We start from the raw sequence: 27782 nt of genomic DNA, 5'->3' as shown, positions 1-27782 counted from the left end.
ATGTGATCTCTATAGGTCATTTTCTTTTCTAATATTCAGTTTCTTTGTGAATTCAGGAAGTTGAACATCTCCAAAGCTGGACTTGACTTCTAGCCCCAAGATTCTACAAAATGATAGTACTCTCCAGAGGGAAACTTTATCTTCTTCCCTTCTGTCCATTAAATGGACACTTAAAATATATTATTATTTCAGTCCTGTGCTAGGCACTGCGGATTAAAAAATGAAAAGAGAAAGCCTTTGCTTTCAAGTCACTCAGAATCTTCTAGGGAGACACACATGTCCACAGATAATTCCAACACGATGAGGGGTTTCTGGTCACCCAGAGATGAAGGACTTCTGCCTTGGTTATTAGTAACATCCTATCATGGGAAGTGGGAGAGGTGCAGGAAATAGTTTCCTGATCATGTTTGGCTCAAAGAGGAAGGACAGTGTGTTTCAATGCACTCTGGTTAACAAAAAAGAAAGTGTATTTATTTTCATTGAGAAGAAGAAACCGAAAACTCTGGCATTTAAATAAATAAGGAAGAATTTATTTTTCCTTTTCAGGTCATGAGGCTAGTTAATGATTAGTGAAATCCACGTGGGTGTTTTCTGAGAGGCTGGGTTATGTGATCTCTTTGGCTTTAGGGAATTACTCCATACCAGCTCTGAGATTTCCAGCTCAGCAATGCCCCCAGGTCCCTGGAGGAGCCGCTTCTGGGTGGGGGGCCTACTTTTGTGGCTCAGCGTTGGAAGTTCAGGTAAGCCAGGGCTCAGGCCTTGGGAGGAACTTATTTCAGCCAATGATCATATATCTCCAACTACTTATGCAGTACCAACTTTTGGAAGGTCCCCTAAAAGCCTTTTGCCTCTTCTGAGGTGAATTTAAAAGAGTAGGGGGGGGAAAAAAACCCTTTTATCATAATCAGAATGATGGTAAACAGGTCACAGAACCTGAACTTTCCCTGGTTATCCGACTCATTTTTTCTAAAACCCACATAAAAAACCCCTTTCACCTTGCACAAGCCAGGACTCACTGTAAGAAAATAAAATTTGGTTAATTCTAAGATATTCATTTTTCATCCCATAAATATCCACCATTCTAAGATATATTTAATTTTAATATGTAGGTTTTCCAAACTAATAATGATTTTGTCACTGAGATTGTTAGATGTCCTTTCTAATCCGGCAACCTAACTCAAGTGGTTTGTCATCCCAGCTGGGTGATGGGAACTAGTCCCTGCTAACCCCAGATGCCCCTAGGAAAACTTCCCTCAGATGCCAATTTGCATTTATCTTTCCCCAGTAAAGAACTGACGCACTGATCCCACTTGCCTAACATAGCAAATTAACCTGCCCTGCTTTGGGTTCTCAGAAGTTCTCAGGAGACTTCTTCTCACTCTGGTGGTGACCTCACCCTTAGAAAAATCCCCTCCCTCTGCTCCCAACAGCAGGCTGCTTTTCTTTCTTCTCTGCCGGACATTTAATTCTCATTCCCTGGCTCTAGAATATGTCATTGCTTCTGCCTGGAGTTGCTCACATCACCTTTGGATTGATTTCTGTTCTTTGCATCTTCCAAGGGGGCTTCTGTATTCCTATCTCCCTTGTATTCATTATTTTTCTGCTCAACACCCCTCCCTGCTACAAAGTTCCACTTAGGTGACTGCATGCTCTCCTTGCACTCATGGGTGGTTTCTCAGAGGTGCTGTTGAGCTCTGTATGTGCTTTCTCCTACCTCAATTATTTGTTCCTAAAAGGCGAGGATTTGAGGTTTCTGTCTCTTTTAGCATACTTAGTGCTGTGCTCTGTATACCACAGATGTCCAGTGAATGTTGCTGCATTGCTGCTTAGAGGAGGCAATGGGTTGAGCTGATGGGAAGTAGGCTCTGTCTGGGTCAGGCTAACCCTGACTGGAATCCTGGCTCTGTTTCTTTGTAGCTATGTGACCTTGAGGAAGTGGCTTTCTTTACCTGTAGTTGGAGATGATCCTTACCAGATAGGAATGCTGTAAGGACTGAATGAGATCATCTGTGCACAGGGTCTGACTTTTGCAGTTGCTTATTCCCTTACGATTTTACTATTAGCAAATGGTTGTCTAGGCTGATGGAAGTGGAGGGAGCAGGGCTGTCATGAGCCACCTTGGAGAGAAGGTGGGAGGTATCGCCTAGGAGAGCTGTGGGTCCCATTCTGAGAAGTGGGCTTGGCAGGCCCACTTTGTCCCTGCTCAGGAGCCCCAGGCCTCCTTAGGGGCTGGAAGGCATTTGCTAGTTGTCCTGGTTTGAAGGTTGAGGAGTGGGAGGACTAATAGTAAATTGGCATCAAACTCTTTTTGGAAGCTCATCTGTCCGGTAAGCCTGGGGCCTCTGTCACACAGATAAGAGAAGCTCAGAAATTCGGAACCAGGTAGCAGGGTTAGGATCAGGGCAGAAGCTGATCAGGTTCCAACCACATATGTGGGAACCATTCTAGATGCTCTGGGCAGGAAGTGGGCTTATGAAAACATGTTAGCAGGACCTGGGTGTTTCCTTGCCCTGTCCTCTTGCCTTTGTCTCTCGTGTCTTTCTTTTCACACTTACCCAGGGAAGTATTCTCTATTTCCCATCTGCTTCTCTTCCTTTCCCACTGTCAACAGCAACAATATTTATTTAGTTAATGTTCCTTATTCTTACTTTTAGCAGGGCTATCTCAGAAAGTAAGTAAGTTGATGGATAGGCAGAGATAGAAGAGTGTGTGTGTGTGTGTGTGTGTGTGTGTGTGTATGTGTGTGTGGCTGGCAAGGATAGAAATATGCCAAAGGGAAAAGGAAAAAGGATATAATTGTCTTCAGACAGCCTAGATGAAGTAGGTGGAAATAAAGAGGATGCCGGATGCAGAGAGCTCAAGGTAAAGGAAAGGAAGAGCTCAAATGATCGGGAGGGAGGAGGTTCAGGAGGTATCCAGGTGCCTGCTGTCACACAAGGGCAGTAGCTGACCCACATGGGCCTCTTGGAAGTTCAGCCTCCACTCACTTTCCTGACTGTGTGCCCACACAATCTTTCATGGCAACCCCAGTCACACCCAGCTTTTCCTTGGACTATGGAGCTTGAGATTGTTGAGCTCCTTGATCAACCTGGCCCTTGAGCTTCCAGGCCGGCTCAGGAGTCCTCTCCTCCAGATGGGTGCACAAGTCTTCCTCCATCTGGGGTAGATGGCCTTTCTGTGTGTTCTCTCAGTACCTATGTTTCCTGGTCACAGATCTTACATCCCTATTTGCTGTGGGGCTTCCGGCTTATTTTCCCCTTCTCCGCTAGATTTTGAGCTCCCAAAGGACAGTTATGGCTGGCGTCTTCTTCATCCTGGAATCCCCAGAGCCTCACCCAGGCCCTGACACACAGGACACATTCAATAAGCCAAAGGTCTTGGTAACTGAGAAGAAAGAAATTGAGCGGCCTGCAGTCCTCATCTCTACTTCCTGACATTAGGGCAGATTGATTAAATGACACTCATCCTGAAACAATTCAGCCAAAGAAGGGTTCCAGAGGTTGGCCCATTTCAAAGACACTCCTGGCTGCTGATGCCTCAATCCACAGGTCATCTGATGGCACAGCTCTGTCTGTGGGGAGCCCAGGGCTCAAGGGGGTGGCAGGAAGTTCAGGGGCCCATAGTGCTGAGCTGGCGGCAGAGACAGCTGAGTAGAAGCAGCCTGTGACACCAACCTCTCCAAGGCCAGCCTGGACCTGAAGGTGGTACTGCACCCTGCATGCATGGCAGAGCCACCCTCAAGTCAGCTACTGGGAGGGGGCCTCCGCCCTCCTCCCCTCCTGCAGTGTCCTCCCGAGGAGCCTGGAGAAGGGCACCCACTTCCCGACACATGCACCAATGGTTCCTCTGTCATCTCCACATTTGATAAAGTGTCTGATATGGTTTTGTGCCAACTCTGTCACTGCCAGAGCACCCATCCGTTCTTGGTCCAGGTCACACAATCAAAACTGTTTTAGCAAAATAACACTTCTATGAAACAAAAGCACATAGGGGATACCAATCTACAGAACACAGCTGAGAGAGATGCAGGTGGCAGCGTAGAGGAGCACATTTCCAGCATTTACAGATCACAGAGGCCACCCATGGGAACCACGAGCATCCCAGGAGGGTGAAGGGAGCTCTGTCATATATGCCTGAGAGTCACTTCCCATTATGGTAACATGGGTGTTACCAGGCTTTACTCACCCTTCTCTAACATTTCTTCAGTGTCAAAGATTCAAGAACAGAAAACTATAGGCTCTTTTCAGACTCAGACAAGCCAGTATTTCATTCTTCACCCCTCCTTTCTATTGTTTGTAAACCTCTGGTCAGCCTGGCCAGATACTCAGCTGTCACTGTTCTTTGGTTGGAGTGGTGGCTAGGTAGAGTCAGTATCTGAATTTGCTTCCCTATTTTTCAGCTTCAAATACTGGCAATTTTCTTCTCTCCCTTTTCAAACTTTATAACTTTTATCCCATTGTATTGTCTTGTTTCAGTGGTTAGGACTAGGACCTCTAGCACAATATTTAACAGAAGCAGTGGTAGCAGACATTTCTCATCTGTTCCCAGTTCTAGATGGAATACTTCTAATGTTTCCCAGTAAATCTAATCTTTACTATAGGCTTTTAGTAGATATCCTTTCTTATGTTAAAGAGTGTTGAATTTTGTCAAGCGTTCTTTTTTTCTGCTCATCCATTGAGATGAGCATATGATTTTTCTTCTTTAGTTTGTTCATATGTGAATTGCATTAGTACTTTTTCTAATGTTAAAATAAACTTTAATTCTTTGCAAAGAATTGACCCAGCAAACCCTGCTGGGCCATGATATACTTTGTGGTCTTGTTATCCCAGATGGATTTAGATTTGCTGATATCTTATCTTAGATTTCTGTTTATGTTCATACATGAAAGTAGCCTTTAGTTTTTCTTCTCGCCTGTCCTTGTGCAGTTTTGGTATGTTGGATATTCTCATAGAATGAACTGGAATCCTGTCTCCCATTTTCTATTCCTGGAACAGCATGTGTAAGCTAGGGATTGCTGGATTTATAGAATTCCTCTGTAAAACTCTCAGGCTTCTTAGACTTTTTTGAGGGATAGTTTTGAAACTAGTGTTTCAATTCCTTTATGCTATAGTTTTACATTTGATTTTCTGTTTTTCCTTTCTTGACTAAGTTTTGGTAAGTTACATTTTTCTAGGAAATTATCCATTTTCTAGCAAAATATCAGTATTTTCAGTTTTGGGGTACATATAAACTTTTTTATGGTTTAAGGAAATCTACTGTCTGTATTTATATCCCCTTTTTATTCCTGATATTGTTTACTTGTACCTTCCCTTTTTTCTCTTATTCTGTCTTATCAAAAGTACATCTAGCTCATTATTCTTTTTCAAGAGCTAGTTTTGAGTACTGGCTCTTCGTGTGTGACAGCTACTTCTTTAGGCAGTAGAGTGAATAAAATGGATTTTAAAAACCCCTGCTTTGTTCAAAAGTACATTCTAATGTGGACTGACCACCAATAGACAATAGTATAATAACTTGGCAAATTCCATAGTAGATTAGAAGGTGATGATTGCTAACAAATAGACCAGGGTAAGGAAGATTGAGAGAAATGAGGTGAGGAACACAAGCAGGTTACAACTGAAATAGGATGTGAGAATAGAGAAGACAGCACTTGACAAGCAAAGACTTGAAGGAGGGGAAGGAACTGCCATGTAGATACATAAGGGAAGTGCATTACAGGCAGAAGGAATGGCCGGGCAAAGACCCTCAGGCAGGAAGCCATCTAGAGTGAGGAAGGGCCAGGAGAATAACTGGCTGCAAAAGTGAGTGATTTTAGCATAAGGCAAAGGACTCTTGGAGTGGGGTGGATTAGCTCAGTTAGGGCCTTACAGTCCGTTGTTAGGACTTCAGGTTTCTATCTGAGTGAAAAGGCTTGGACACTTTTGCACAGAGATGTAACGTGACTCGACTGACTTAAAGAAAAATCTTGACTGCTGTGTTGCAAATAGACTGAAGGGGCCAAAAGAGAGGGCAAGAAACGCAGTTGCAGGCTATGGCAGTGGTTGTGAGAGATGATGATGGCTTGGACCAAGGTGGTGAGAAGGGTTAGATTCTGAATATTTCATTCTGATGTTCAAGCTAACAGAACTTACCAATTGTATGTGGGAAGTGAGAGACAGGGAAGAGTCAAAGACATCCCAGGCAACTTTGCAAAGCCTGAGAAATTGTAATGACTAGTTGCTACCAATGTTGCTCATATTTCCTTATTTTCTATTTCTTCCATTTCAACTATTACCTTTATATTTCTTTCCCTATATTTTATTTGGGATTACTGTGGTATTCTTTTCTGAGTTAAAATATTAACTTATTTAATCTGAGTCTTTCCCTTTTCCCCCCTAACATTTGCATGTAAGGTTATACATTTTTCCCTATTAAAAGGTAAACTTAGGCGCATTAAAATTTTAAAGAGATTATTTGAACAAACAGTGATTCATGGTTTGGGCAGCTTCACATTGCAAGTGGCTCAGGGCTCCACCAAAGGGGTATGAGGAAGAAATTTTATAAGGTGCCTATGGAGCAAGGCAAAGAAAATATTTGATTGATTAAAGTGGAGCAGTACCTTAAGGTCCCTAGGTTAGTTGGCAGCTTCTGAGTGCTAAAGCTTAAGCCTCATAGGACATAGCTGTTCACTATGAGTTGAGGTTTGGTGAGCTTCTATAGGAACTCAAGCACTAGAGCTGCCTCAGTCTAATGGCTTCCCAAGTAATTATTTTAACAACCCAAGTGCTGTTTTAGCCACTCTTTGCAAGTTTTGATATGTGTTGATTTTATTGTCATTTAGTTTTTAATATTCTGTAGTTTTCATTGTGATTATTCTTTAACCCATACATTCCTTAAAAGGTTAAAAGGGTGTTTTTCTGTGGGTAGGAGTGTAAATTAGTATAGCCACTATGGAGAATAGGATGGAGGCTCCTCAGAAAACTAACGATAGAACTTCCATATGATCCAGCAATTCCACTACTGGGTATATATCCAAAAGAAAGGAAAGGAAGTCAGTATATCAAAGAGATATCTGCACTTTCATGTGTATTTCAGCACTGTTCACAATAGCCAAGATATAGAACCAACCAACCTAAGAACCCATCAACAGATGAATGAATAAAAAAAAGAAGATGTGGTATATATATACAAAGGAATACTATTCAGCCTTTAAAAAGAAGGAAATCCTGTCATTTGCAGCAACATGGATGGAACTGGAGGCCATTGTGTTAAGTGAAATAAACCAAGAACAGAAAGACAAATATCACGTTTTCACACATATGCAGGAGCTAAAAAGGTGGATTCATGATGATAGAGAGTAGTAGATTGTGGCTCCCAGAGGCTGAGAAGGGGAGAGGAGTTGGGAATGAAGAGGAGAAAAGAATATATGTGTATTTATTACCACTGAACTGTACACTTAAAAAAGGTAAAGATGATAATTTATATATTTTTTTACCTGAATATAAAAAATTTTTAAAAATCTTGAACAAGTTTCAGCAATATATATATGTCCATGAGGAATTGTGCCCAGGAGCTTCTCTTTGTGTGGGCTGGTAAAAATACCACAGGCACATGGGATGGGCTTGTCTTATTGGAAAAAATGGGAGGGGGTGTTTTTACATTTCCAAATGTATATTAAAATAATTTTTGTTATTGATTTCTAGTTTTATTACATTTTATTTAGATGATATTGATTCTTTGGTGATTATTTGGGCCTGCTTTGTGACATATTATGGTTATTTAAAAGGACTCAGACTCTCTGATGGATGCAGGCTTCCCTATGTGAACAACAGAGCAGATTGACTCATTAATGTGGTTCACGTCTCATGCTGAAGCACAGTCCTTTCATCTTTTCTTTAAAGAGCCAAACGCTGGGGGAGGCTGATAAAAGGATGGCGTCAGGCATTAGCTCTCTCATGTGCTGTGGGAGTTCAAACCGCAGGCTAAAGAGCTTAGGGCTCGCACTCTCAGAGTGGGCTTCTTCCCAGGAGCCTCCAAACCTGTCTGCTTGGTCTGGCTCTGCAAGGGGATTGGGGATAAAGTCTGGGGCTCAGAAGCAGTGATGGGGAAATCTCTAGTCTACCTCAGCGATGCTCCAGAAGGCCTCGTGGCTTGAGGTATTCTCCACACTCATAGCACCATACACCAGAGCATCCCAGATCCACACCCCGGTTGTATATGGGCTCCCAGTTACCTCTGATAGCAGATGATCACTCCAGAAACGTAAGTTACGTCTTCCTTGACAAAGGGGCCCACACAAACCAAAGTCTGCAATCCGGACCTCTCCTCTGAACCTCTGATTCTGTGAATCACTTTGTCTGGTGGCAGCAATGCTGTGTGGGGCCCTGTTCTGTGGGTCAGCGTGCACCCTGCTGCTCCTGCCAGTCTCCCTGTGGGATGCATGGAAGTCAGGGACCACACCTCTGCATCACAGAAGTGGGGATCAGGGTGGGATGCTAGGTATTGAAAATGGGCCAGATTTTCAGCTCCCTGGGAAGCAGGAGTTTCACGTTACCTTTTCTGTTCAGTGTTTTTTAAAGGCCTACAGTTATCTTGGCCAGAGAATTTCCATTGTAAAGGTATCTATTGTAAGGTGCTGTGAAGTAGATGGGGCTTGTTAAGGCTCTTCTCTACCATCTCTCTAGGCCATGGGTTGGGCACTGGAAGGCTATGGCAGGGCTCTTGACTGCTCATAAGGACAAGAAGTGATTAGGCGGGGCTAAGGGGTTGGAAATCCTTCTGGGACAGAGTGTTCAGACTAGAGTGAGGCTAGTCCCCAGGGCAACTGTTCATTTGGTTGACCAGGGTTCTATTTAGACTTCTCTACTAGTTTGCTAGGGATGCCATTATGAAGTGCTGTGGACTGGGTGGCTTGAACAATGGAAATGTATTGCCTCACAGTTCTGGAGGCTGGAAGTCTGAGATCAAGATGTTGGCAGTGTTAGTTCCTTCAGGGCAATGAGCAAAGGATCTGTTCCAGGCCCCTGCCCTTAGCTTGTAGATGGCCACTGTCTCCCTGTGTCTTTACATTGTCTTTCCTCTGTCTGTGTCCAAATTTCCTCTTTATATAAAGACAATAGTCATATTGATTTAGGCCCACTCTGTTGCACTCCTTTTAACCTTTGTAAAGACCCTACCTCCAAATACTGTCACATTTTGAAGTATTGGGGGTTTAAAGATTTCAACATTTGAATTTTGGGGGATGAGACTCAGTTCAGCCCAGAACAACAGCCATTTTACCATGGCCTTTAAGCTCATCTAGTTGAGCAATATCTCTTCTCTTGCTATTTTGTCCTTAGGCATGAAAAATATTCACAGAGTTTCATTACAGAAGTGATGCAGGCTGTAATAAATGAGTGATTATTGCACTAAGTGATGTGTAATAAACCCCATGACTGCAGGCCCCTGTTTCTTGCTTCCTTCCAAGGTTGTCTTTCTTCCTTCTAAGAACAGATGACCTCACATTTGGATGTTTCTCGTTTGTTTTATTTTCCTCCAGGGGATGCACCTCCTACCCCACAGCCAAAGTGCGCTGAGTTCCAGAGCGCCAACCTTTTTGAAGGCTCCGATCTCAAAGTCCAGTTTCTCCTCTTTGTCCCTTCGAATCCTAACTGTGGGAAGCTAGTAGAAGGAAGCAGTGACCTCCAAAACTCTGGGTTCAATGCCACTCTGGGAACCAAACTAATTATCCATGGATTCAGGTGGGAGTTAACTAACTTGCAGGACCTCTCAGCTACGAATGATCAAGTAACCATAATACCATAAGAAGTTAGTGGGGAACAAGAGGGAAGAATGAGTTTACCAAAGGTCACATGTTCCATCCCTCATGTCCTGCTGTCTTTGATGGGTCTCATGTCAACATGCATACATGGTGTTCATTCTTATTGGTCATGTATCGTACTTCCCCAGCCAGTCTTGTCTACACACTCACAAACAGTACATGTCTGTGACTCTGGACAAATCTCCATACACAGAGCCTTTATTACCCAGGGTTGTATTTCCCCTTCTTCACTTCTTCCCTGGTTTTATGACCTAAGAAACTTCCATTTGTGGGTGCCACTTCCATCATACCCAGAGGTTATGGGTGTGATGGAGCTATGTAGTTCTCTTCTTCAATTTCTCTGACACTCTCCAGTCCACATTTTGTTGTAATATACAGTCACTGAGTCTCAATTCCAATCACCATCCTTTCTTTGAACAGCTTTTCTCCAAAGCCCATCAATAAGCCCAGAAATAGAGAAAGGTTTATGGGAGGAAAGAGGGAGAGAATATGGTAAAGTAACAGCACCATGGAACAAGTAGAGTTCGGGGCACCCAATGAAAAGGTAGACACAAAGGCCATGCACAAAGGACCACCATTTCCTGATCTCTGGCCTATCTCTGCCTCTCAGATCCCTGGACTCCAAGGACTCAGCCATGTTTCCTTAGGCTTCTCTTCTTGCTTCCTTGCTCTTGTGCCAAAGCCTCTCCTCTAGCAAAGCTTACATTCGACCACTTTCCAAGGCTGAGTGTGTACCTCCAACCCAGGGATAGCTAATAGAGGTGGAGAGCTCCGTCAGGCGAGGCACTCTGTCTGCTCTTAAATCCCGCAACCCCATTCTCTGGCACACACCCAGTCCGCACTCCTCTGCCCGCATGAGCGTGCTCTCTTTGCTTCTATACTGGGAGCCATCAAAAAACTTATTTCCTGATCCCAATCTGTTGGGAAAGATTTCTAAACATTTTTCTATCATTTTCCTTTTCCTGGAAAACTCCCATTATACTGTAAGTTCCAGAAGGATAGGGACGATATCTTATTTGTCTTTATTTTTTGGAAAGCACCTAGCATACTGCCTGGCCCATAGATACTCAATAAATGTTTGTTGAATAAATTGATGGGTGAATGAGAGAAAGAAACAAACAAGGAAGGAAAAAGAAAGAAAGAGAAAGGAAGAAAAGAAAGGAAAGGAAGGGAAAGGAAAGGAAGGAAGGGAGGGAGGGAGGGAGAGAGAGAGAGAGAGAGAGAGAGAGAAAGAAAGAAAGAAAGAAAGAAAGAAAGAAAGAAAGAAAGAAAGAAAGAAAGAAAGAAGGAAAGAGAAGGAAAGAAGAAAAAAAGAAAATGTCCACAAAGAAAGAGCCTATATTTTAGAATGAGAATTAAGATTGCAAATCTTAACTCTAGGGCACAAAGCTATCTTTTCCTTTCCACAAATAACACAAATGGAGCGATGCAATGTATACAGTTTATGTGGTTTATGCATTGTGCAAAGGTGCCTGACAAAAGGCTGATGGGGCTGAAATCCAACCTGAGTTCTGAACCCTGGCATGAGGCTGCCTCTACCTGGAACAAAAGGCAAAGTTTTATAATTTACACAAAGACTGCATATGTGCTGGCGGAAGGGCTGACAACTTTGGAATTGTGTCCTCCCTATGCTCCAAGTGCTGTGTAATAAACTCCTCTAGTTTTGACTTCTTTTCTGGGTTTGGGATTAATAGAGGTTTTAAATGACAATGAGTATCCACTTGGTGGGTAATTTCTCCATCCTTTTTTGGGCCCCTCTCTAGTGTTTTAGGAACAAAGCCTTCCTGGATTGATAAATTCATTAGAACTCTTCTGCGTGCAACGAATGCTAATGTGATTGTCGTGGACTGGATTTATGGGTCTACAGGGGTCTACTTCTTAGCTGTGAAAAATGTGATTAAGTTGAGCCTCAAGATCTGCCTTTTCCTCAATAAACTCCTGGTAGGTGCAGAAGAGCTTCAGGTGAGTTTGGGCTGCGTATGAGGAGAGAGGGTCAGAAAGACAAAAGCACTGCCTGAGGAGGCTTAGGGTGGAAACAGAGTCACCGGGTAGCTTGGTGGTCTTGGGTTCAAATCTTGACTTTGCCACTCACAGCACTGACCTTAGGCAGGTTATTGAACATTCTGAGCTTCCCACTGCTCCTCTGTAAAATGTGTCATGGCACATTGGACAGTGAATGCAGATGGCCTGGTACTTAGTTGTCCCTCAAGAGAGAATGGCCGTGGTCATTACTCACATACTTTGGGCACCAAAAGGAGAGTGAGTGGGTTGTCAGGGTGGGAAGCCCAGGAAGAGAAGAAGTGATTAATGATGAGAGTGCTGTCCATTTTCCCTCCAAAGTAAGTGTGGTGGTTCTGTCATGCCCAGGGCCTCGGCTTCTGAAGCTTTCGGGGAAAGCCTGCCACTGCGAAGCCAGCAGACTCTGTGGCCCACGGGGAGCTCACTGCCCCTGCTCTTCTAGGTGCTGGGTGTGTCGGAATCCTCAATCCACATCATTGGTGTTAGCCTGGGGGCCCACGTTGGGGGCATGGTGGGACAGCTCTTCGGAGGCCAGCTGGGACAGATCACAGGTAACATTCATCCCTGCCCATCCTCCAGGCTTTAGAGATAGAAAAGCTTTCCCGGAAAATGTCTCTTCTAAGGCAAGCAGAGGGGAGTATGGAGCCTTTGTTCTTACAATCAAGTCACCTATTACCACTAAAATTTATTTATTGTGGTTCTTTTGTATAAAATGGTGTGTGTTATTATTGCATGATTTCTAATATCAATGTGAAAGGCCATGTATTTCTTTTTTCACTTTTTATTTTTAAATTTCTTATTTAAAAAATTTTATTTTAGATTCAGGGTTTACGTGTGCAGGTTTATTACATGGGTATAGCATGCAATGCTGAACTTTGGGCTTCTAATGATCTCGTTGCCCAAGTAGCAATCAGTACTTGATAGGCAGTTATTCCACCCTTTCCCCTTGCTTTTCCTCCCCCTTTTGGAATCCCCAGTGCCAATCGTTCCCATCTTTGTGTCCATGTGCACCCAATGTTTAGTTCCCACTTGTAAGTGAGAACATGCAGTATTTGGTTTTCTGTTTCTGCATTAATTGGCTTAGGAAAATGACCTCCAGCTACATTCATGTTGCTGCAGAGGACATAATTTCATTCTTTTTTATAGCTGTGTAGAATTCCATAGGGTATGTGGACCACAGTTTCTCTATCCAGTCTACCATTGGTGGGCACCTGGGTTGATTCCATGTCTTTGCTATTGTGAATAGTGTTGCAATGAACATACTAGTGCAGGTATCCTTTTGGTAGAAGAAATTCTTTTTGTTTGGGTATATATCTAGCAACGAGATTGCTGGGTCAAATGGTGATTTTATTTTTAGTTCTTTCAGGAATCTTCAGATTGCTTTCCGCACTGGCTGAACTTATTTACATGCCCACCAACAGTGTATAACTATTCCCTTTTCTCTGCAGCCTTGCCAACATCTATTTATTTATTTTCTACTTTTTAATAGTGGCAATTCTGACTGGTGTGAGATGGTATATCACGGTGTGATGATTAGTGATGGTGAGCATTTTTTCATATGTTTGTTAGCCACTTGTATGTCTTCTTTCAAGAAGTCTCTTTTCATGTCCTTCACCCTCATTTTAATGGGGTTGTTTTTTCTTGTTGATTTGTTCAAGTTCCTTATAGATTCTGGATATTAGTCCTTTGTCAGATGCATAGTTTGTGAATATTTTCCCCCATTCTGTAGGTTGTCTGTTTACTCCATTGGTTGTTTCTTTTGCTGTGCAGAAGGTCTTTAGTTTAAGTCTCACTTGCCAATTTTTGTTTTTGTTTCATTTGCTTTTGAGGACTTGGTCATAAATGCTTTGCCTAAGGCTAATATTCAGGAGAGTATTTCCCAGATTTTCTTCTAGGATTTTTATAGTTTGAGGTCTTACATTTAAGTCTTTAATCCTTCTTGAGTAAGTTTTGTATATGGTGAGAGCTATGGGTCCAGAATCATTCTCCTGCATATGGTCAGCCAGTTTTCCCACACCATTTATCGAATAGGGTATCTTTTTCTCTAAAAAAAAGTGTTAATTTTTGTCAACTTTGTCAAATGTCTGATGGTGATAGGTGTGCTTCTTTATTTCAGTGATCTCTATTCTGTTCCATTGGCCTATGTATCTATTTTTGTACCAGTACCATACTGTTTTGGTTACTGTAGGCTTATAGTATAGTTTGAAATTGGGTAGTGTGATGCATCCAGCTTTATTCTTTTTGCTCAGGATTGCCTTGGCTATTTGGGCTCTTTTTTGTGCCATATAAATTTTAGAATAGATTTTTATAATTCTGTGAAAAATGACATTGGTAATTTGGTAGGGATTGAATCTGTAGATGGCTTTGGGCAAAATGGATATTTTAATGATATTTATTCTTCCAACCCTGCATAGAATACAGAATACTTTGGCAAATATTATGCAAAAGCATAGAATATTTTTGCATTTGTTTGTGTCACCTGTGATTTTTTTTTTTTTTTTTTTTTTTTTTTTTTTTTTAGCAGGGTTTTAGAGTTATCCTTGTACAGATCTTTCGCTCTTTTGGTTAGGTGTGCTTCTAGGTACTTTATTTTTGTGTGTGACTATCATAAATGAGATTGCATTCTTGATTTGGCTCTCAGATTGAATGTTCTTAGTGCATAGAAATGCAACTGACTTTTGTACATTGATTTTGTGTCCTGAGACTTTGCTGGAGTTGTTTTTCAGGTCTAGAAGTCTTTTGGTCAAACATTTAGGGTTCTCTTCATTGATGAAGAGAGACAATTTGACTTCCTCTTTTCCTGTTTAGATGCCTTTTATTTCTTTCTCTTGCCTGATTGCTCTGGCAAGCACTTCCCCTTCTATTTCTTTCTGAGCCTCAGTTTCTACATCTGTAAAATAGTGGTAACAGCCCACATCTCCTTGGCCCACTGTGGAAATAAACTTTACACAGTTTTGCTATATACATGTAAAAGTGTGGAGGACTTTATGCTTCCAGAGCCACTCTCAGTTAATAAGGGACTGGAGTTGTATGGCAAAAACCCTCAGCTTCCTGGCCTTTCAGTGGGACAATTCTGGGTCTTGTTTTACAGAATCTCACAGAGGCACTCCAGTGGGGTGAAAGCCCATGGGGATATCCTACTCACTACTATTTTCCTTTATTTCCTGACCTGCTTTCCCACTCCCTCACCATGCTTTCTGAGACTTTCTCCCAAATCTACCTTGAACTCTTGTGGCAGGGTCTGCTTTTTGTAGGGGAAGGGAAGAGATCCAAACTGAGACATGGGAATAGTAGTATTCACAGTTATCACTGTGTTATGGTGAGGACTACAGTGTGTAAAACTGCCTGGCGTAAAGCCTGGTCCATAGTTACTGCTCGAAGAAATTGTAGCTATTGCTGTTACTACATGAAGGCAGTAACAAGCTTTACATTATATTAACTTCTATCAAATAATTGGTGTTATCAAGCTCTTTTTTTTTTTTTTTTGAGATGGAGTCTTGCTCTGTTGCCCAGGTTGGAGTGCAGTGGCATGATCTCGGCTCACTGCAACCTCTGCCTCCCGGGTTCATGCCATTCTCCTGCCTCAGCCTCCCTAGTAGCTAGGACTACAGGCGCCCGCCACCACGCCCGGCTAATTTTTTGTATTTTTAGTAGAGACGGGGTTTCGCCATGTGAGCCAGGATGGTCTCGATCTCCTGACCTCGTGATCTGCCAGCCTCGGCCTCACAGAGTGCTGGGATTACAGGCATTAGCCACCACGCGCAGCCTCAAGCTCATCTTAGAGCCAGAGAAACTGGGTCATTGAGAGGTTACCTCTAGAGAGACAACAGAGAGTGGGGTTTCCTGAGGAAGATGGTCCTCAGCTAATTCTCCCAACCCTTGGGTCTTTTCAGGGAGGCTCTACGATCTGCACTGGAAGTGGTGGGTCCATGAATGTTCCTGCAGCTGAGAGGAAAGTGGTCCCTCATATCAGTCTCTTCTCACAGGCCTGGACCCCGCTGGACCTGAGTACACCAGCGCCAGTGTGGAGGAGCGCTTGGATGCCGGAGATGCCCTCTTCGTGGAAGCCATCCACACAGACACTGACAGTGAGCTGGGGTGACCTTCCTGGGGTGAGGGAATGAGCTCAAGGCAGCGCCTAGGAGGCTGGCATCTAGCTGTGTGACCCTGGGCAGAGATGCCCTGCCCCCTCTCTGAGATTCTGCTGCACAGTGAGGAGTTTACCAAAATGATATTGAAAATCTCTTCTGGCTCTGGCTCTGCGACCACTGAGGTGAATGGTTGTATTTTTAGCCACCATAGGCAGGAGGATTCTCACTCACAGACCAAAAGTACTTGGTTATGAATCTCACTTTCTTTCTTTTTTTTTTTTTTTTTTTTTTTTTTTTTTTTTGAGACGGAGTCTTGCTCTGTCGCCCAGGCTGGAGTGCCGTGGCCGGATCTCAGCTCACTGCAAGCTCCGCCTCCCAGGTTCACGCCATTCTCCCGCCTCAGCCTCCCGAGTAGCTGGGACTACAGGCGCCCGCCACTTCGCCCGGCTAGTTTTTTGTATTTTTTAGTGGAGACGGGGTTTCACCGTGTTAGCCAGGATGGTCTCGATCTCCTGACCTCGTGATCCACCCGTCTCGGCCTCCCAAAGTGCTGGGATTACAGGCTTGAGCCACCGCTCCCGGCCGAATCTCACTTTCTGATTCAAACGAATGCAGCAACAACAGTGTGCTAAGCAGTACTGGGTAGGGCATTGCTGTCTGGCTGACTTATGGGAAAGTCATGAAGCTTTTTTAGGATGGGTGTGCCTGGTCCCAAGGGATTGGGCCCCCGCAGGCAGGCAGGCGTGTCACAACTTCCCTCCTCCCCAGATGACAAGCTTGGCCCTTCAGTCCAGTGGAGAATAAGAATCCCTCTTCTGGGCAGGGCGCTGTGGCTCACGCCTGTAATCCCAGCATTTTGGGAGGCCGAGGTGGGTGGATCATGAGGTCAGGAGATCAAGACCATCCTGGCTAACACGGTGAAACCCCGTCTCCACTAAAAATGCAAAAAATTAGCCAGGCGTGGTGGCAGGCACCTGTAGTCCCAGCTGCTCGGGAGGTTGAGACAGGAGAATGGCGTGAACCCAGGAGGTGGAGTTTGCAGTGAGCCGAGATCGCACCACTGCACTCCAGCCTGGACAGAGCGAGAGTCTGTCTCAAAAAAAAAAAAAAAAAAGAAAGAAAGAAAAAGAAAAAGAAAAAGAATCCCTCTTCCAGTAGTGACAGGCACAGGAAAGATTCTCCAACTCTCAACCCGTTATGACCAACTTAAGTTCTTCTGACCAGTTGGGAAAGGCGGGGGCATTCCTCTTCATTTCTGCTCCGCAGCCAATGCCCATGAGGTCTGTGCTTAGTGTGGTGGGTGCAGGGAGAAATAACATCTGTCCCTGACCAGAGGAGCTTGCAGCTCAAGTGAGAGATGTCCACGTCTCTTTTCCTGTGGTCAGAAGTCTCTTTTTGGCATTTAAGACTCATGATTCTGAAAGAAACACACGCAGTTATATTGTCCAACTCTTCTTCCCACCTTTATTTCACAGATAGGAAACCAAAGCCCACAGGCCTCATCCTAGCTATATTAGGTGAGTTAAGCTTGTTCATTTAAAAAGTGAATCCTGGCCGGGCACAGTGGCTCACGCCTGTAAGTCCAGCACTTTGGGAAGCTGAGGCGGGCGGATCACGAGGTCAGGAAACCGAGACCATCCTGGCTAACACAGTGAAACCCAGTCTCTACTAAAAAAAAATTCAAAAATTTAGCCGGGTGTGGTGGCAGGCGCCTGTAGTCCCAGCTACTCGGGAGGCTGAGGCAGGAGAATGGCGTGAACCCAGGAGGTGGACCTTGCAGTGAGCAGAGATCCGGCCACTACACTCCAGCCTGGCCGACAGAGCGAGATTCCGTCTCAAAAAAAAAAAAAAAAAAAAAAAAAAAAAAAAAAAAAGTTAATCCTTTCTATCCTTAAATTTGCTAAATATGTGACTTATTAGGTACCCATTTATCTAAGCAAGGCCTCTCAGGCCCCTTCAAAGTTGGAGCCTCTCCCTGATGTGACTTAAAAAGAAAAAATTATATTTATTCAATCACTATTTATTAAGCTGCGTGGCAGGTGCTGAGAATTTAGCAATGATCAACACATTGAATGAGGTCCCTGCCTACATGGAGCTTACAGGCTACATGGACCGTAGGAGTCACCAAGGGAAGCCCGGACGCCCATTAGAGAGTGTCTGCAGTAGGAGTCCGGGTGAGAGATGATGGTGACTTGGGTAAAGGTGGTGGCAGTAAAGACAGAGAGAAGTAGACAGATTCAAAATATGTTTTGGAAGTAGAGTTGACTAGACTCGTGAAGGGCTGCATGTGGGGTATGAGGGAAAGGCAAGACTCAAGGGTGGCTTCTAGGTCATTGCTTAACCTCCAGGTTGATGGCAGTAAGCAAATAATACACAATCATTTTCTTCCAATAGTGACAGGTGATAGGAAGGAGAAAGTCGGGGTCTTCAGCAGCTGGGCCTGAGCCAGTCTGAGGGCTCAAGTCTGCCACAGTGGAGCATCCAGGAGTTGGTCACAGGGACACAATGAGGGCAGAAGATGCTCTCTTACCTCAGCTCTGGAGCCGTGTCCTATTTCCACTCAGGAGAGCACAAAGATATGTTTTAGGGGGGACTGTGGAAATGTGACCCCAAACATGTTTACCTGAACTATTACTCAAAAGGAAACTGATACTACTCAATGAGGAAATTTACCAAGTTTATAACATTTACTGAGTTACAAAACCTTGTGTTACAGGATATTTTTCTTGATTTTCTTAGGCAAATATGAGCATCTTACCAACTGAATCTCTTTGGTTCCTTTTAGCATGAAAAATCCCTTTAGAAAACTGAGAGGCTGAGGTGGGTGGATCAACTGAGGTCAAGAGTTTGAGACCAGCCTGACTAACCTGGTGAAACCCTGTCTCTACTAAAAAAAAAAAAAAACACAAAAATTAGCCAGGTGTGGTGGCATGAGCCTGTAATCCCAGCTACACGGAGGCTGAGGCAGGAGAATCGTTGAATCCAGGAGGCAGAGGTTGCAGTGAGAGATCGCACCACTGCACTCCAGCCTGGGTGACAAGAGTGAAACTCTGTCTCAAAAAAAAAAAAAAAAAGAAAGAAAGAAAGAAAAGAAAAGAAAAGGAAAGGAAAGGAAAATCTGTCTGAGGGCTCATCCTGTGAAGTCTCACAGCACTTAGAAGTGACGGGGCAGACAGTGGGTGGGCTCCTGAGGTCAGAGTTTGAGGTCTGCTGCCAGCCAACTCCCTGAAGCAAAGAAGTTAATGGAGTTCTGTCTCCTTTCAGATTTCGGTATTCGGATTCCCGTTGGACACGTGGACTACTTTGTCAATGGAGGCCAAGACCAACCCGGCTGCCCCACCTACTTTTATGCAGGTCAGAAATCCAGTAAAAGTTGGTATTTGGCGACCCCAGAGATTGGAATTCACCAACAGCTGTTGTGTTGAGTCAGCCAGAATGGCCCACAGAGGGTCTGCTTGACAAGTGTCCTTTGCTATGTCCCATAATGCCTTACTCAGAGTGTATTCAAGGATGGACGTCTTCAGAGCCCAGGCATTTGAGGGGAGGGTGTGGCACAGTCTACACCAACTGCATCCTCTACAGAGCCTTGCTTTGGCAGAAGCAAGCCATCCTGCCCAAAGCTGGTGAGCAGAAGGATCAATTCACTGCCCAGTCATTTCACCACATTTACCAACTCTAACAGTTCTCTAAAATTGTTTTCAAGATGATCTTTTTGAACACACTCAATGACCGTACATTTCCTCTCTTTAAATATAGCCTTCTGGAATGTTCTTTTTAATATATTTATTGATATATTCTTAGCATACTAAATGTGTCAAAAGCTAAGATCAATAATTATTTGGTTTTCTTATATCTTATGAATATAGCCAATATATCAGCATTTCATATAAAAATTTAAAATGCTGAGTTCTGTTTACTATGTTTTTAGTCTTGTCTTGCTTTACCAAATTTTTAACATTTTAAGGATTCCTTTGACAATCTTATTGAATAACTACTCATTGATTTTACCAAATTTACTAGTTTTCCAAAAACATGCTTCTTTTTGCAATTTGTGAATTTCTCAGCAATTCTGATAAAATAGGAGTTTGGTTTCAATGGCTTTTGAAGATTTGGTGGCATTTCAATTGACCACTTTTCACTTTTTCTCCATACACAATTTGAGAAGGGTTTAGTTTGTCTCTGCCCCAGTTCCCTGTTGCAGCTGGAAAGAGCTTGACCATAGAGAGTGTCCCAACCACAGGGGAAAGGAAAGTCAAAATTCTGCTTGGCTTTGGTTGCAGGTCTCAGCAACGAGGTCTCAAGGTGTAGGGAGAGTTTGAAGACCCCAGGACCCTGGAGTTGTAGCTCACCACATACTTCTTAGTTCCAACCAATTTAACCAATGTCGAATGCTGCAACCTTAAATAGTAAATAACAATGAAACTAAGTTTTGGTAAACTGGGATATTTGACAAATTCAGCATATCAGTCATTTGGCCCGGTGAACCTCAGCACATTGGCTGTAGAGAGTGATCGACCATAAACTGCGGCTGATGCAGCAGTCTCACTGCTGGGTTGGGTATAATGAGGTTGTAAAAAATTTGTTGTATGGGTGATGATGAAGAAAGTAAAAATATGCACAAATACCCATTTTGAGAAGTGGGGCAGCATCATCAACTCTCTATATATTCCCATTTTATGAAGGAGAGTTTGCATGATCATATAAGAATCCATCTCAAGGCCAGGGCATGGTGGCTCACACCTGTAATCTTAGCATTCTGGGAGGTTGAGGCAGGTGGATCACCTGAGGTCAGGAGTTCGAGACCAGCCTGGCCAACATGGCAAAACCCTGTTTCTATGAAAAATGCAAAAATTTGTGAAGTGTGATGGTGTGTACCTGTTAGCCCAGCTACTCAGGAGACTGAGGCAGAAAAATTACTTAAACCCAGGAGGCAGAGGTTGCAGTGGACCGAGATCATGCCATTACACTCCAGCCTGGGCAACAGAGTGAGATTCTGTCTCAAAAGAAAAAAAGAAAAGAAAAGAAAAGAAAGAATGCATCTCAAATCAAGCAATGTTCTTGATGGATTATGCTTATGTATCTCAGGAAAAGTAAAATGAAAAAGTAGAATGTAGTAACCATGTACACTAATATTTTGAAAAAGTGATTTGAGGGGACTCACATGCATTTATTTACAGCTTGCTGGAATATAAAATTCAATAGAGTTTCAGTGAGCAGCACAGAGGGAATTCCATTTGTCTTGACTGAAACTTTGGTTGTGTTTTTTCTCTGTTCAGGTTATAGTTATCTGATCTGTGATCACATGAGAGCTGTGCACCTCTACATCAGTGCCCTGGAGAATTCCTGTCCACTGATGGCCTTTCCCTGTGACAGCTACGCGGCCTTCCTTGCCGGACACTGTCTGGATTGTTTTAACCCTTTTCTGCTTTCCTGCCCAAGGATAGGTAAAGTGCTTCCCCTTTGACTTCCTTTGACAATGTGAGGAAAGTTCAAGCCCTACTACTTGTCCCCTCTTAATGTCCTGATCTCCTGTGGTCAAGAATTCTATCCAATTGGGGAAAAGAAAATTAAGCAATGAGGTGCTCAGCCTGTTCTTACTTGGAGATGGATGGTTGGTTCTCGTGCCCCAACCCTCACCCTCTATAGTGTTCCCTATGGCCATCCTTGCTCCACACACACCCTTCCCACATACAGGTCCCCACTCTCGGACCAGATGCTGCTTATAGATCTTTCTCACTTCTTGCCATTCTCCAGTTCTTCATAGACCCTAATTCTCTGTGTGGTGGGGAATCCCTAAGAGTGGAACACAAGACCCACATTAGAGGTCTGAGATTCTGGTGGTCTCATGGCAGCTGGGGGGATGCCTAATTGCTGGGGGGCTTGGGTACCTTCTTGGATGATCCAGGCCAGTCTGGGGAAAGGATGCCAGGAAGGCTGCAGGATCTGGCCTCTAACTCACTTGTGTAGACCATTGCTATGAATATCTTGTGGTTATCCAGGATGAAGAGCTCCAGGAAAAACTCCTGGGCATTGGAAACGGTTTCTCTCCTTCCCACACTCTCTTGCTTCCCGCTACCCCTGGCTGCCACTCAACTGTAGCAGCTTGCTACTGCTTATATGAGTGAAATGGGTACCAGCTTGACAAAATAGTAAAGTAGGGTAGCTTCCCATGATAGAACAAGTCAACATTATTTCTTACTCATTGTGCATATGTCAGTTTCCCCTACATGCCATGGACCCACAGACATAACAGCCGCTTCACACTGTCTGCCCAGCCTCATGTCTCACTACACTTTCCCTTGCACTGAACACCGGATGGTGCTAACTACTTGTACTTCCAAGTGTACATCAGGCTTCCTCACCTGTGTGCCTTGGCCGTAACCATACTCTCTTCCCAGAATGCGCTCTCCCCACCTGTCATCCACTAGTCTTCAGGTCAAACACTTCGTGCTTCACCGTGCTCCCACTGCACGGGATGTAAGTGTCATGAAAACAACTGCTATAGGAGATTGGTTTTGCAAGTTCGAGATGCAGTTTCAGATTTCTTATAATTACCTGCCGAGAATGAGTCAGATGATCTAAAAAGCATAGTGCCATTTATGTGTGTGTTTACTGCCCACTGGACCGAGTTGCTGGGATCCCAGGACTCACCTCAGAATACAGCATGAGGACTTGGGGCTTCTTACCGTCTATCTACTGATCCTATTTCCTCCTACCCTCCAAATTTACCCTCCAGTGGGTTTTCTCTCTAGAGTGGTGTTTAGGAGTGTCCTCTGGCTGTCTCCTTTCTGCATTCTCCTTTCTGCGCTCTCATAGTGCGTGTGGAGTGTAGATGTCTGTGGAATAAATGGGTGCGTGAATTAATAAACATGTGGCTGGGTGCTGTGGGACCCTAAGATAGCCTTCTCAGGACTCTGCTTCTTTGCTTCTTTATTTTCAGGCCTGGTGGAACACGGCGGTGTCAAGATAGAGCCACTTCCCAAGGAAGTGAAAGTCTACCTCCTGACTACTTCCAATGCTCCGTACTGCAGTGAGTAGGGGGAAATGCATGAGCTCAGCTCTGCCAGGGTGCCACCGGAAGAGTCCAGGGCTTCGGCTTGGGCTGTGCCCAGCCCAGTGTGGTAGTCTGGGTGGGAATGAATGATAAGGGCAAAGGCAACACCGGAGGTGGGACAACAGCCCCTGGTCTGAACCAAAACTTTCAGAGTCCAACCGATTGCTCTTCAGATGAGGACTTGGGGCTTCTTACCGTCTATCTACTGGTCCTATTTCCTCCGACCCTCCAAATTTACCCTCCAGTGGGTCTTCTCTAGAGTGGTGTTTAGGAGTGTCCTCTGGCCATCTCCTTTCTGCGCTCTCATTTCCCACTTCTTGGCGCCCACCCTATGTGGTTCTCACCCTGGCAGCCTCCAAGGTGGGGGTCCCTGGGAAATACTGAACCTTTCCCTCTGCTCTCCTTCCCCTTCACAGATGCATTCCGGCTTCCCACTGTTACTCCTAACCATGGCATTTCTTTGAAGCTAGGATGCTAATGGTTGTAACAATGTTAAATGTGAAAGAAAAGTGTGTCCAGAATCCATGAAATACATTACAAGCTGAACCATCATCCTTCTCTATATTATGTGCATCTTAACTAGGGTGACTATATTTCCTGGTTTATGCTGGTTATCCTGGGATCCTGTCTGCTTTATCATGTGTACAGGATAAAGCATGCTGGTTTGGATGATAAACTGTATGCCAACCCAATTTTAACTGATTTTCTGGTCAGTTCGTGTCGGGTCAGTGGAGGGATCTTTGTGACAATATCTTCCTGGTACTAGAAGGCCTGGTACCATGTGATATGGAGCCCAGAGCTCAGACTCTGTGCTCACCTAGACCTGGATTTGAATCTCAGCTTCTCTATTTACCAGCTGTGTGATCAGGAGCAGGTTATTTAAACTCTCTGAACTCTATATCCTTATGTGAATACAGGAACCATAACAGTACCTACTTTAAAGAATCAATTGTGAGTATAAAATAAAATGGACACAGGAGGTCACTAGTACAGGGACTGGAACCCAATCAGTAATAATTTCCTTCCCTTAGTCAATCGGAGAATTTGGGAGAGGAATAGTTAGGGTGTTTCTACCTTCATGCCAGAGAAAATTTATGGCTACCTCTTAGGAACCAAGTGGACTACAGAGTCAACTGTGGCTTTTCACATCCTTAACAGCTCATTTGACAACCCACTGGGAGACGTAGGGAAAGGGAAGCTCTGAGAGACCAAGTGGCATGCCTAAGGCTCCACAGCTGGGTGAAAAGGTCAGAACTCAATTCCAGGTCTTCTGACTCTAAAATCTATACTCCTTCCTCGCCACGACCATGGTTCCATCTTCTGAAAACCTGCTGTCTGCAGGCCGTATGTCTCAGCTCCCCTTCTGTCAGCGCCACCCCATCAGAGTTGGCATGTGGGAGGATGTTTTGTCTGGTGGTGGACGCGGTGCTGCCAGGACCAGATGTCCTGGCTTTTAATTCCAGCTGCTGGGCAGATTCACAGCAACCTGAGCTGGCGCCTCTATGTCTGTGCAGCTAAGAATACACCTGGCAGGAAAGTTTGGGGAATGCCTGGAGGTTAAAAGCATGTTAAGGTCCCTGCTGAGGGGGTTCACAGAGCCATACTTTTTCTGACTGTTTCATATTTGTTGTGAGACCACCTCCCCATGCCTCCAGAAGCATAGCCATGTTGGTTCCAAAACCACAGAGGGGTACAGAAACAGGCATGCCTGCCTGCATGCTCTGCCGTAAGCTGTCACTTCTAGGGATGGAAGCTGGATCCTCCCTGCTCTCCCTGGACAGATATGGGTATGTTCAGGAGTGGGTAGGGAGAAGCAGCTCTCCAGCTACTCTTAGGCCATCATGGCACTGGGCTCCCATGCCTAGCACCGTTGGCCTGCTTTGACTTCAGCAATGTTGACCTGCGCCAGGCATGCACCAACATGGGCAAAGGATCTTCTAACAAATAATTTTTATACAATATATTCCCTCATAGAACAGTTTTTCACATAGTGTACCTTCTCTCCGTTACTTCACCCCATCCTTACCGTGTCCTGTGTGATAAGTTGGGGGCTATTGCTTGCAGATGAGGGAACTGAAGCATGGAGAGGCTCAGTGTCTTAGGCAAGGCAGCATGGCTTGTAAGCAGCAGGGTTGGGGCTTGGATCCAGGCCTCCTGACCCACCACCCAGGACTCTATGTTGTATGACATGAGACATGTTGCTGTGCACATTTGATTCCACTAATTCCCACCCACCCAACATTAGGCCTGGCTCCCTTGGGGCCTCCAGGGTAATTTAGTGAAGAAAGAAGCAGGCCAGGCGCAGTGGCTCACATCTGTAATCCCAGCACTTTGGGAGGCAGAGGTGGAAGGGTCGCTTGAGGACAGGAGTTTGAGACCAGCCTGGGTAACATAATGAGACCCAGTCTCTACTAAAATTGTTTACAATTAGCCAGGCATGATGGTGCCACCTGTAGTCCTTGCTACTAGGGAGGCTGAGGTGGGAGGATTGCTTGAGCCCAGGAGTTGGAGGCTGCAGTGAGCTGGTTATGCTACTGCATTCCAGCCTGGGCAACAGAGCAAGAACCTGTTTCTTTAAAAAAAAAAAAAGGAAAAAAAAAAAAAAAAAGCAGAAACAGAATCTTAGAAAACTTTCTTAATCAATGATACCTGCTAGCAAAGGAAGAAGTATTAATAATATAATATAGCAAACTCAGCCCTGAGAATTAAATTCCTAAAGCTTATGTAAGTTAGTTATTTTTTCCACATTGCAAATATCATCCATTCCAGTTCAGCCCTTGCCTGTCCCCATAACAATTGATATCCCATAGTAACATCTCAGAAGGAGAAACAGATGGGGTGTGGTGTCAGATGTCCTCCTCTGTGGAGGGGAAACAGTCAAGGCTCTTTTCTTCTCGTGGATTCTTGGCATCTTGGCATCTTTTGGTGAGCCCTGTTACTAACCCCAGGGGGCCCAGATGGGCCATAGCACTCCTCCAACTTAGTGCTGAGTTCACCTGCATCCAGTTTATGTTCCCCTCCCCAATGTTAGCCCATAAAATATAGCAAATGAAAAAGTACAGGTAGAGTAGAGGTGAAGGATTGCATCTCTAGCTATATCTCCATCACCAAAGGAGCCTGGGAAAATTCCCTGAGACTAAAGCGATTGCAAAATGCCACCAGATGCACCTACCCCTTAATAAAAAAAGGACAGTGTGTTAGGGAAACTGTAATCTTTCTTTTCTTATTTATTTATTTATTTATTTATTTATTTATTTATTTAGAGACAGAGCCTTACTCTGTCACCCAGGCTGGAGAGCAGTGGCACGATCTCGGCTGACTGCAACCTCTGCCTCTTGGGTTCAAGCAATTCTTTTGCCTCAGGCTCCTGAGTAGCTGGGATTACAGACATCCACCACCATGACTGGCTAATTTTTTTGTATTTTTAGTAGAGACAGGGTTTCACCATGTTGGCCAGGCTAGTCTCAAACTCTTGACCTCAGGTGATCTGCCCGCCTGAGCCTCCCAAAATGCTGGGATTACAGGCGTGAGCCACCGCGACTGGCTTTTCTTAAATTTTTTAATTCTTCTTCTTTTTTTTTTTTTTTTTTTTGAGACATGGTCTCCCACTGTCACCTAGACTGGAGTGTGGTGGCACAGTCACGGTTCACTGCAGCCACAACCTCCCTGGCTCAGGTGATCCTCCCATCTTAGCCTCCTAAGTAGCTGGGACTATAGGCACATACCACATGCCCAGCTAATTTTTTGTTTTTGTTTTTTTGTAGAGACTGGGTCTTGCTATGTGGCCCAGGCTGGTCTTGAACTCCTGGGCTCAAGTTATCTGCCCACCTTGGCCTCCCAAAGTACCAGGATTTCAGGTGTGAGCCACCATGCCTGGCCTGTAATCTTTCTTACCTTCTCTTGTCAGAGGGACAACAGGTCCCAGGGATATCACCGTGGCCCAGGTTTTACATCCAGTCTACGTTGGCGATACTCACCTTGAGAACTCCAGCATCCACGCTGCTCAAAGGAGAGTCCGGATATCACATAGGCAACCAGTGGCCGCAGGGAGAGGAGCAGTCTCCTATACACACAGCCTCCTTCCCTGACGCTGGGTGTGTGGAGAGGAAGCAGGGCCGTTGCTATATTTTATGAGTTAATTCTCTCTCTCTCTTTTTTTCTTTTTTGAGACAGAGTTTCACTCTTGTCGCCCAGGCTGGAGTGCAATGGCGCCATCTCGGCTCACTGCAACCTCTGCCTCCCGGGTTCAAGTGCTTCTCCTGCCTCAGCTTCCTGAGTAGCTGGGATTACAGGTGCCCGCCATCATGTCCGGCTAATTTTTATATTTTTAGTAGAGACAGGGTTTCACCGTGTTGGCCAGGCTGGAGGCTGGTCTCAAACTCCTGACCTCAGGTGATCCGCCCGCCTCAGCCTCCCAAAGTGCTGGGATTACAGGCGTGAGCCACCGTGCCTGACCTTACGAGTTAAATCTTTAGTTTATGTCTTAGTCTATTTGTGCTACTATGACACCGTACCTGAGACTGGGTAACTTACAAAGCTCAGAAATTTATTTTCCCACAGCTCTGGAGCCTGGGAAGTCCCAGATCAAGGCGCCGGCATTCCATGTCTATAAGGGTTGCACTCTCTGCTTCCAAGAAGGTGCTTTGCTGTTGCGTTCTCCAGAGGGGACAGATACTGCGTTCACACACAGCAGAAGGCAGGACGTCAAAAAAGGGCCTTGCCAATTCCCTTGAGCCCTTGTATAAGGCACTATTTCATTCATGATAGTAGAGCCCCCATGATGTAATCCCTTCCCCCAAAGGCCCCACCTCTCAATACTGTT

At 44.6% G+C, this 27782-nt stretch overlaps 1 protein-coding gene across 3 annotated transcripts in view; it reads left to right on the top strand.

The window, feature by feature from the left end:
- Positions 1 to 577: 577 nt before the first annotated feature.
- The window catches only part of PLA1A (phospholipase A1 member A), a 32986-nt gene continuing 5781 nt past the window's right edge, over positions 578 to 27782 (top strand). Inside the window, exons 1-8 of one of the 3 annotated variants that reach the window (XM_050778749.1) lie at positions 578 to 740; positions 9515 to 9716; positions 11560 to 11737; positions 12258 to 12366; positions 15802 to 15903; positions 19171 to 19260; positions 21183 to 21350; positions 22847 to 22936. In XM_050778749.1, coding sequence (XP_050634706.1) covers positions 668 to 740; positions 9515 to 9716; positions 11560 to 11737; positions 12258 to 12366; positions 15802 to 15903; positions 19171 to 19260; positions 21183 to 21350; positions 22847 to 22936 — 1012 coding nt within the window. In that variant the 5' untranslated portion in view covers positions 578 to 667. The remainder of the gene's footprint in view (positions 741 to 9514; positions 9717 to 11559; positions 11738 to 12257; positions 12367 to 15801; positions 15904 to 19170; positions 19261 to 21182; positions 21351 to 22846; positions 22937 to 27782) is intronic. The other 2 variants (XM_050778748.1, XM_050778750.1) reach the window with 2 other exon arrangements.

Source organism: Macaca thibetana, chromosome 2 (genome assembly GCF_024542745.1).
Source record: "Macaca thibetana thibetana isolate TM-01 chromosome 2, ASM2454274v1, whole genome shotgun sequence".
NCBI classification, from domain to species: domain Eukaryota; kingdom Metazoa; phylum Chordata; class Mammalia; order Primates; family Cercopithecidae; genus Macaca; species Macaca thibetana.
The sequence above is the reverse complement of the archived record's forward strand: the minus strand, read 5'-3'. Positions and strand labels throughout refer to the sequence as shown.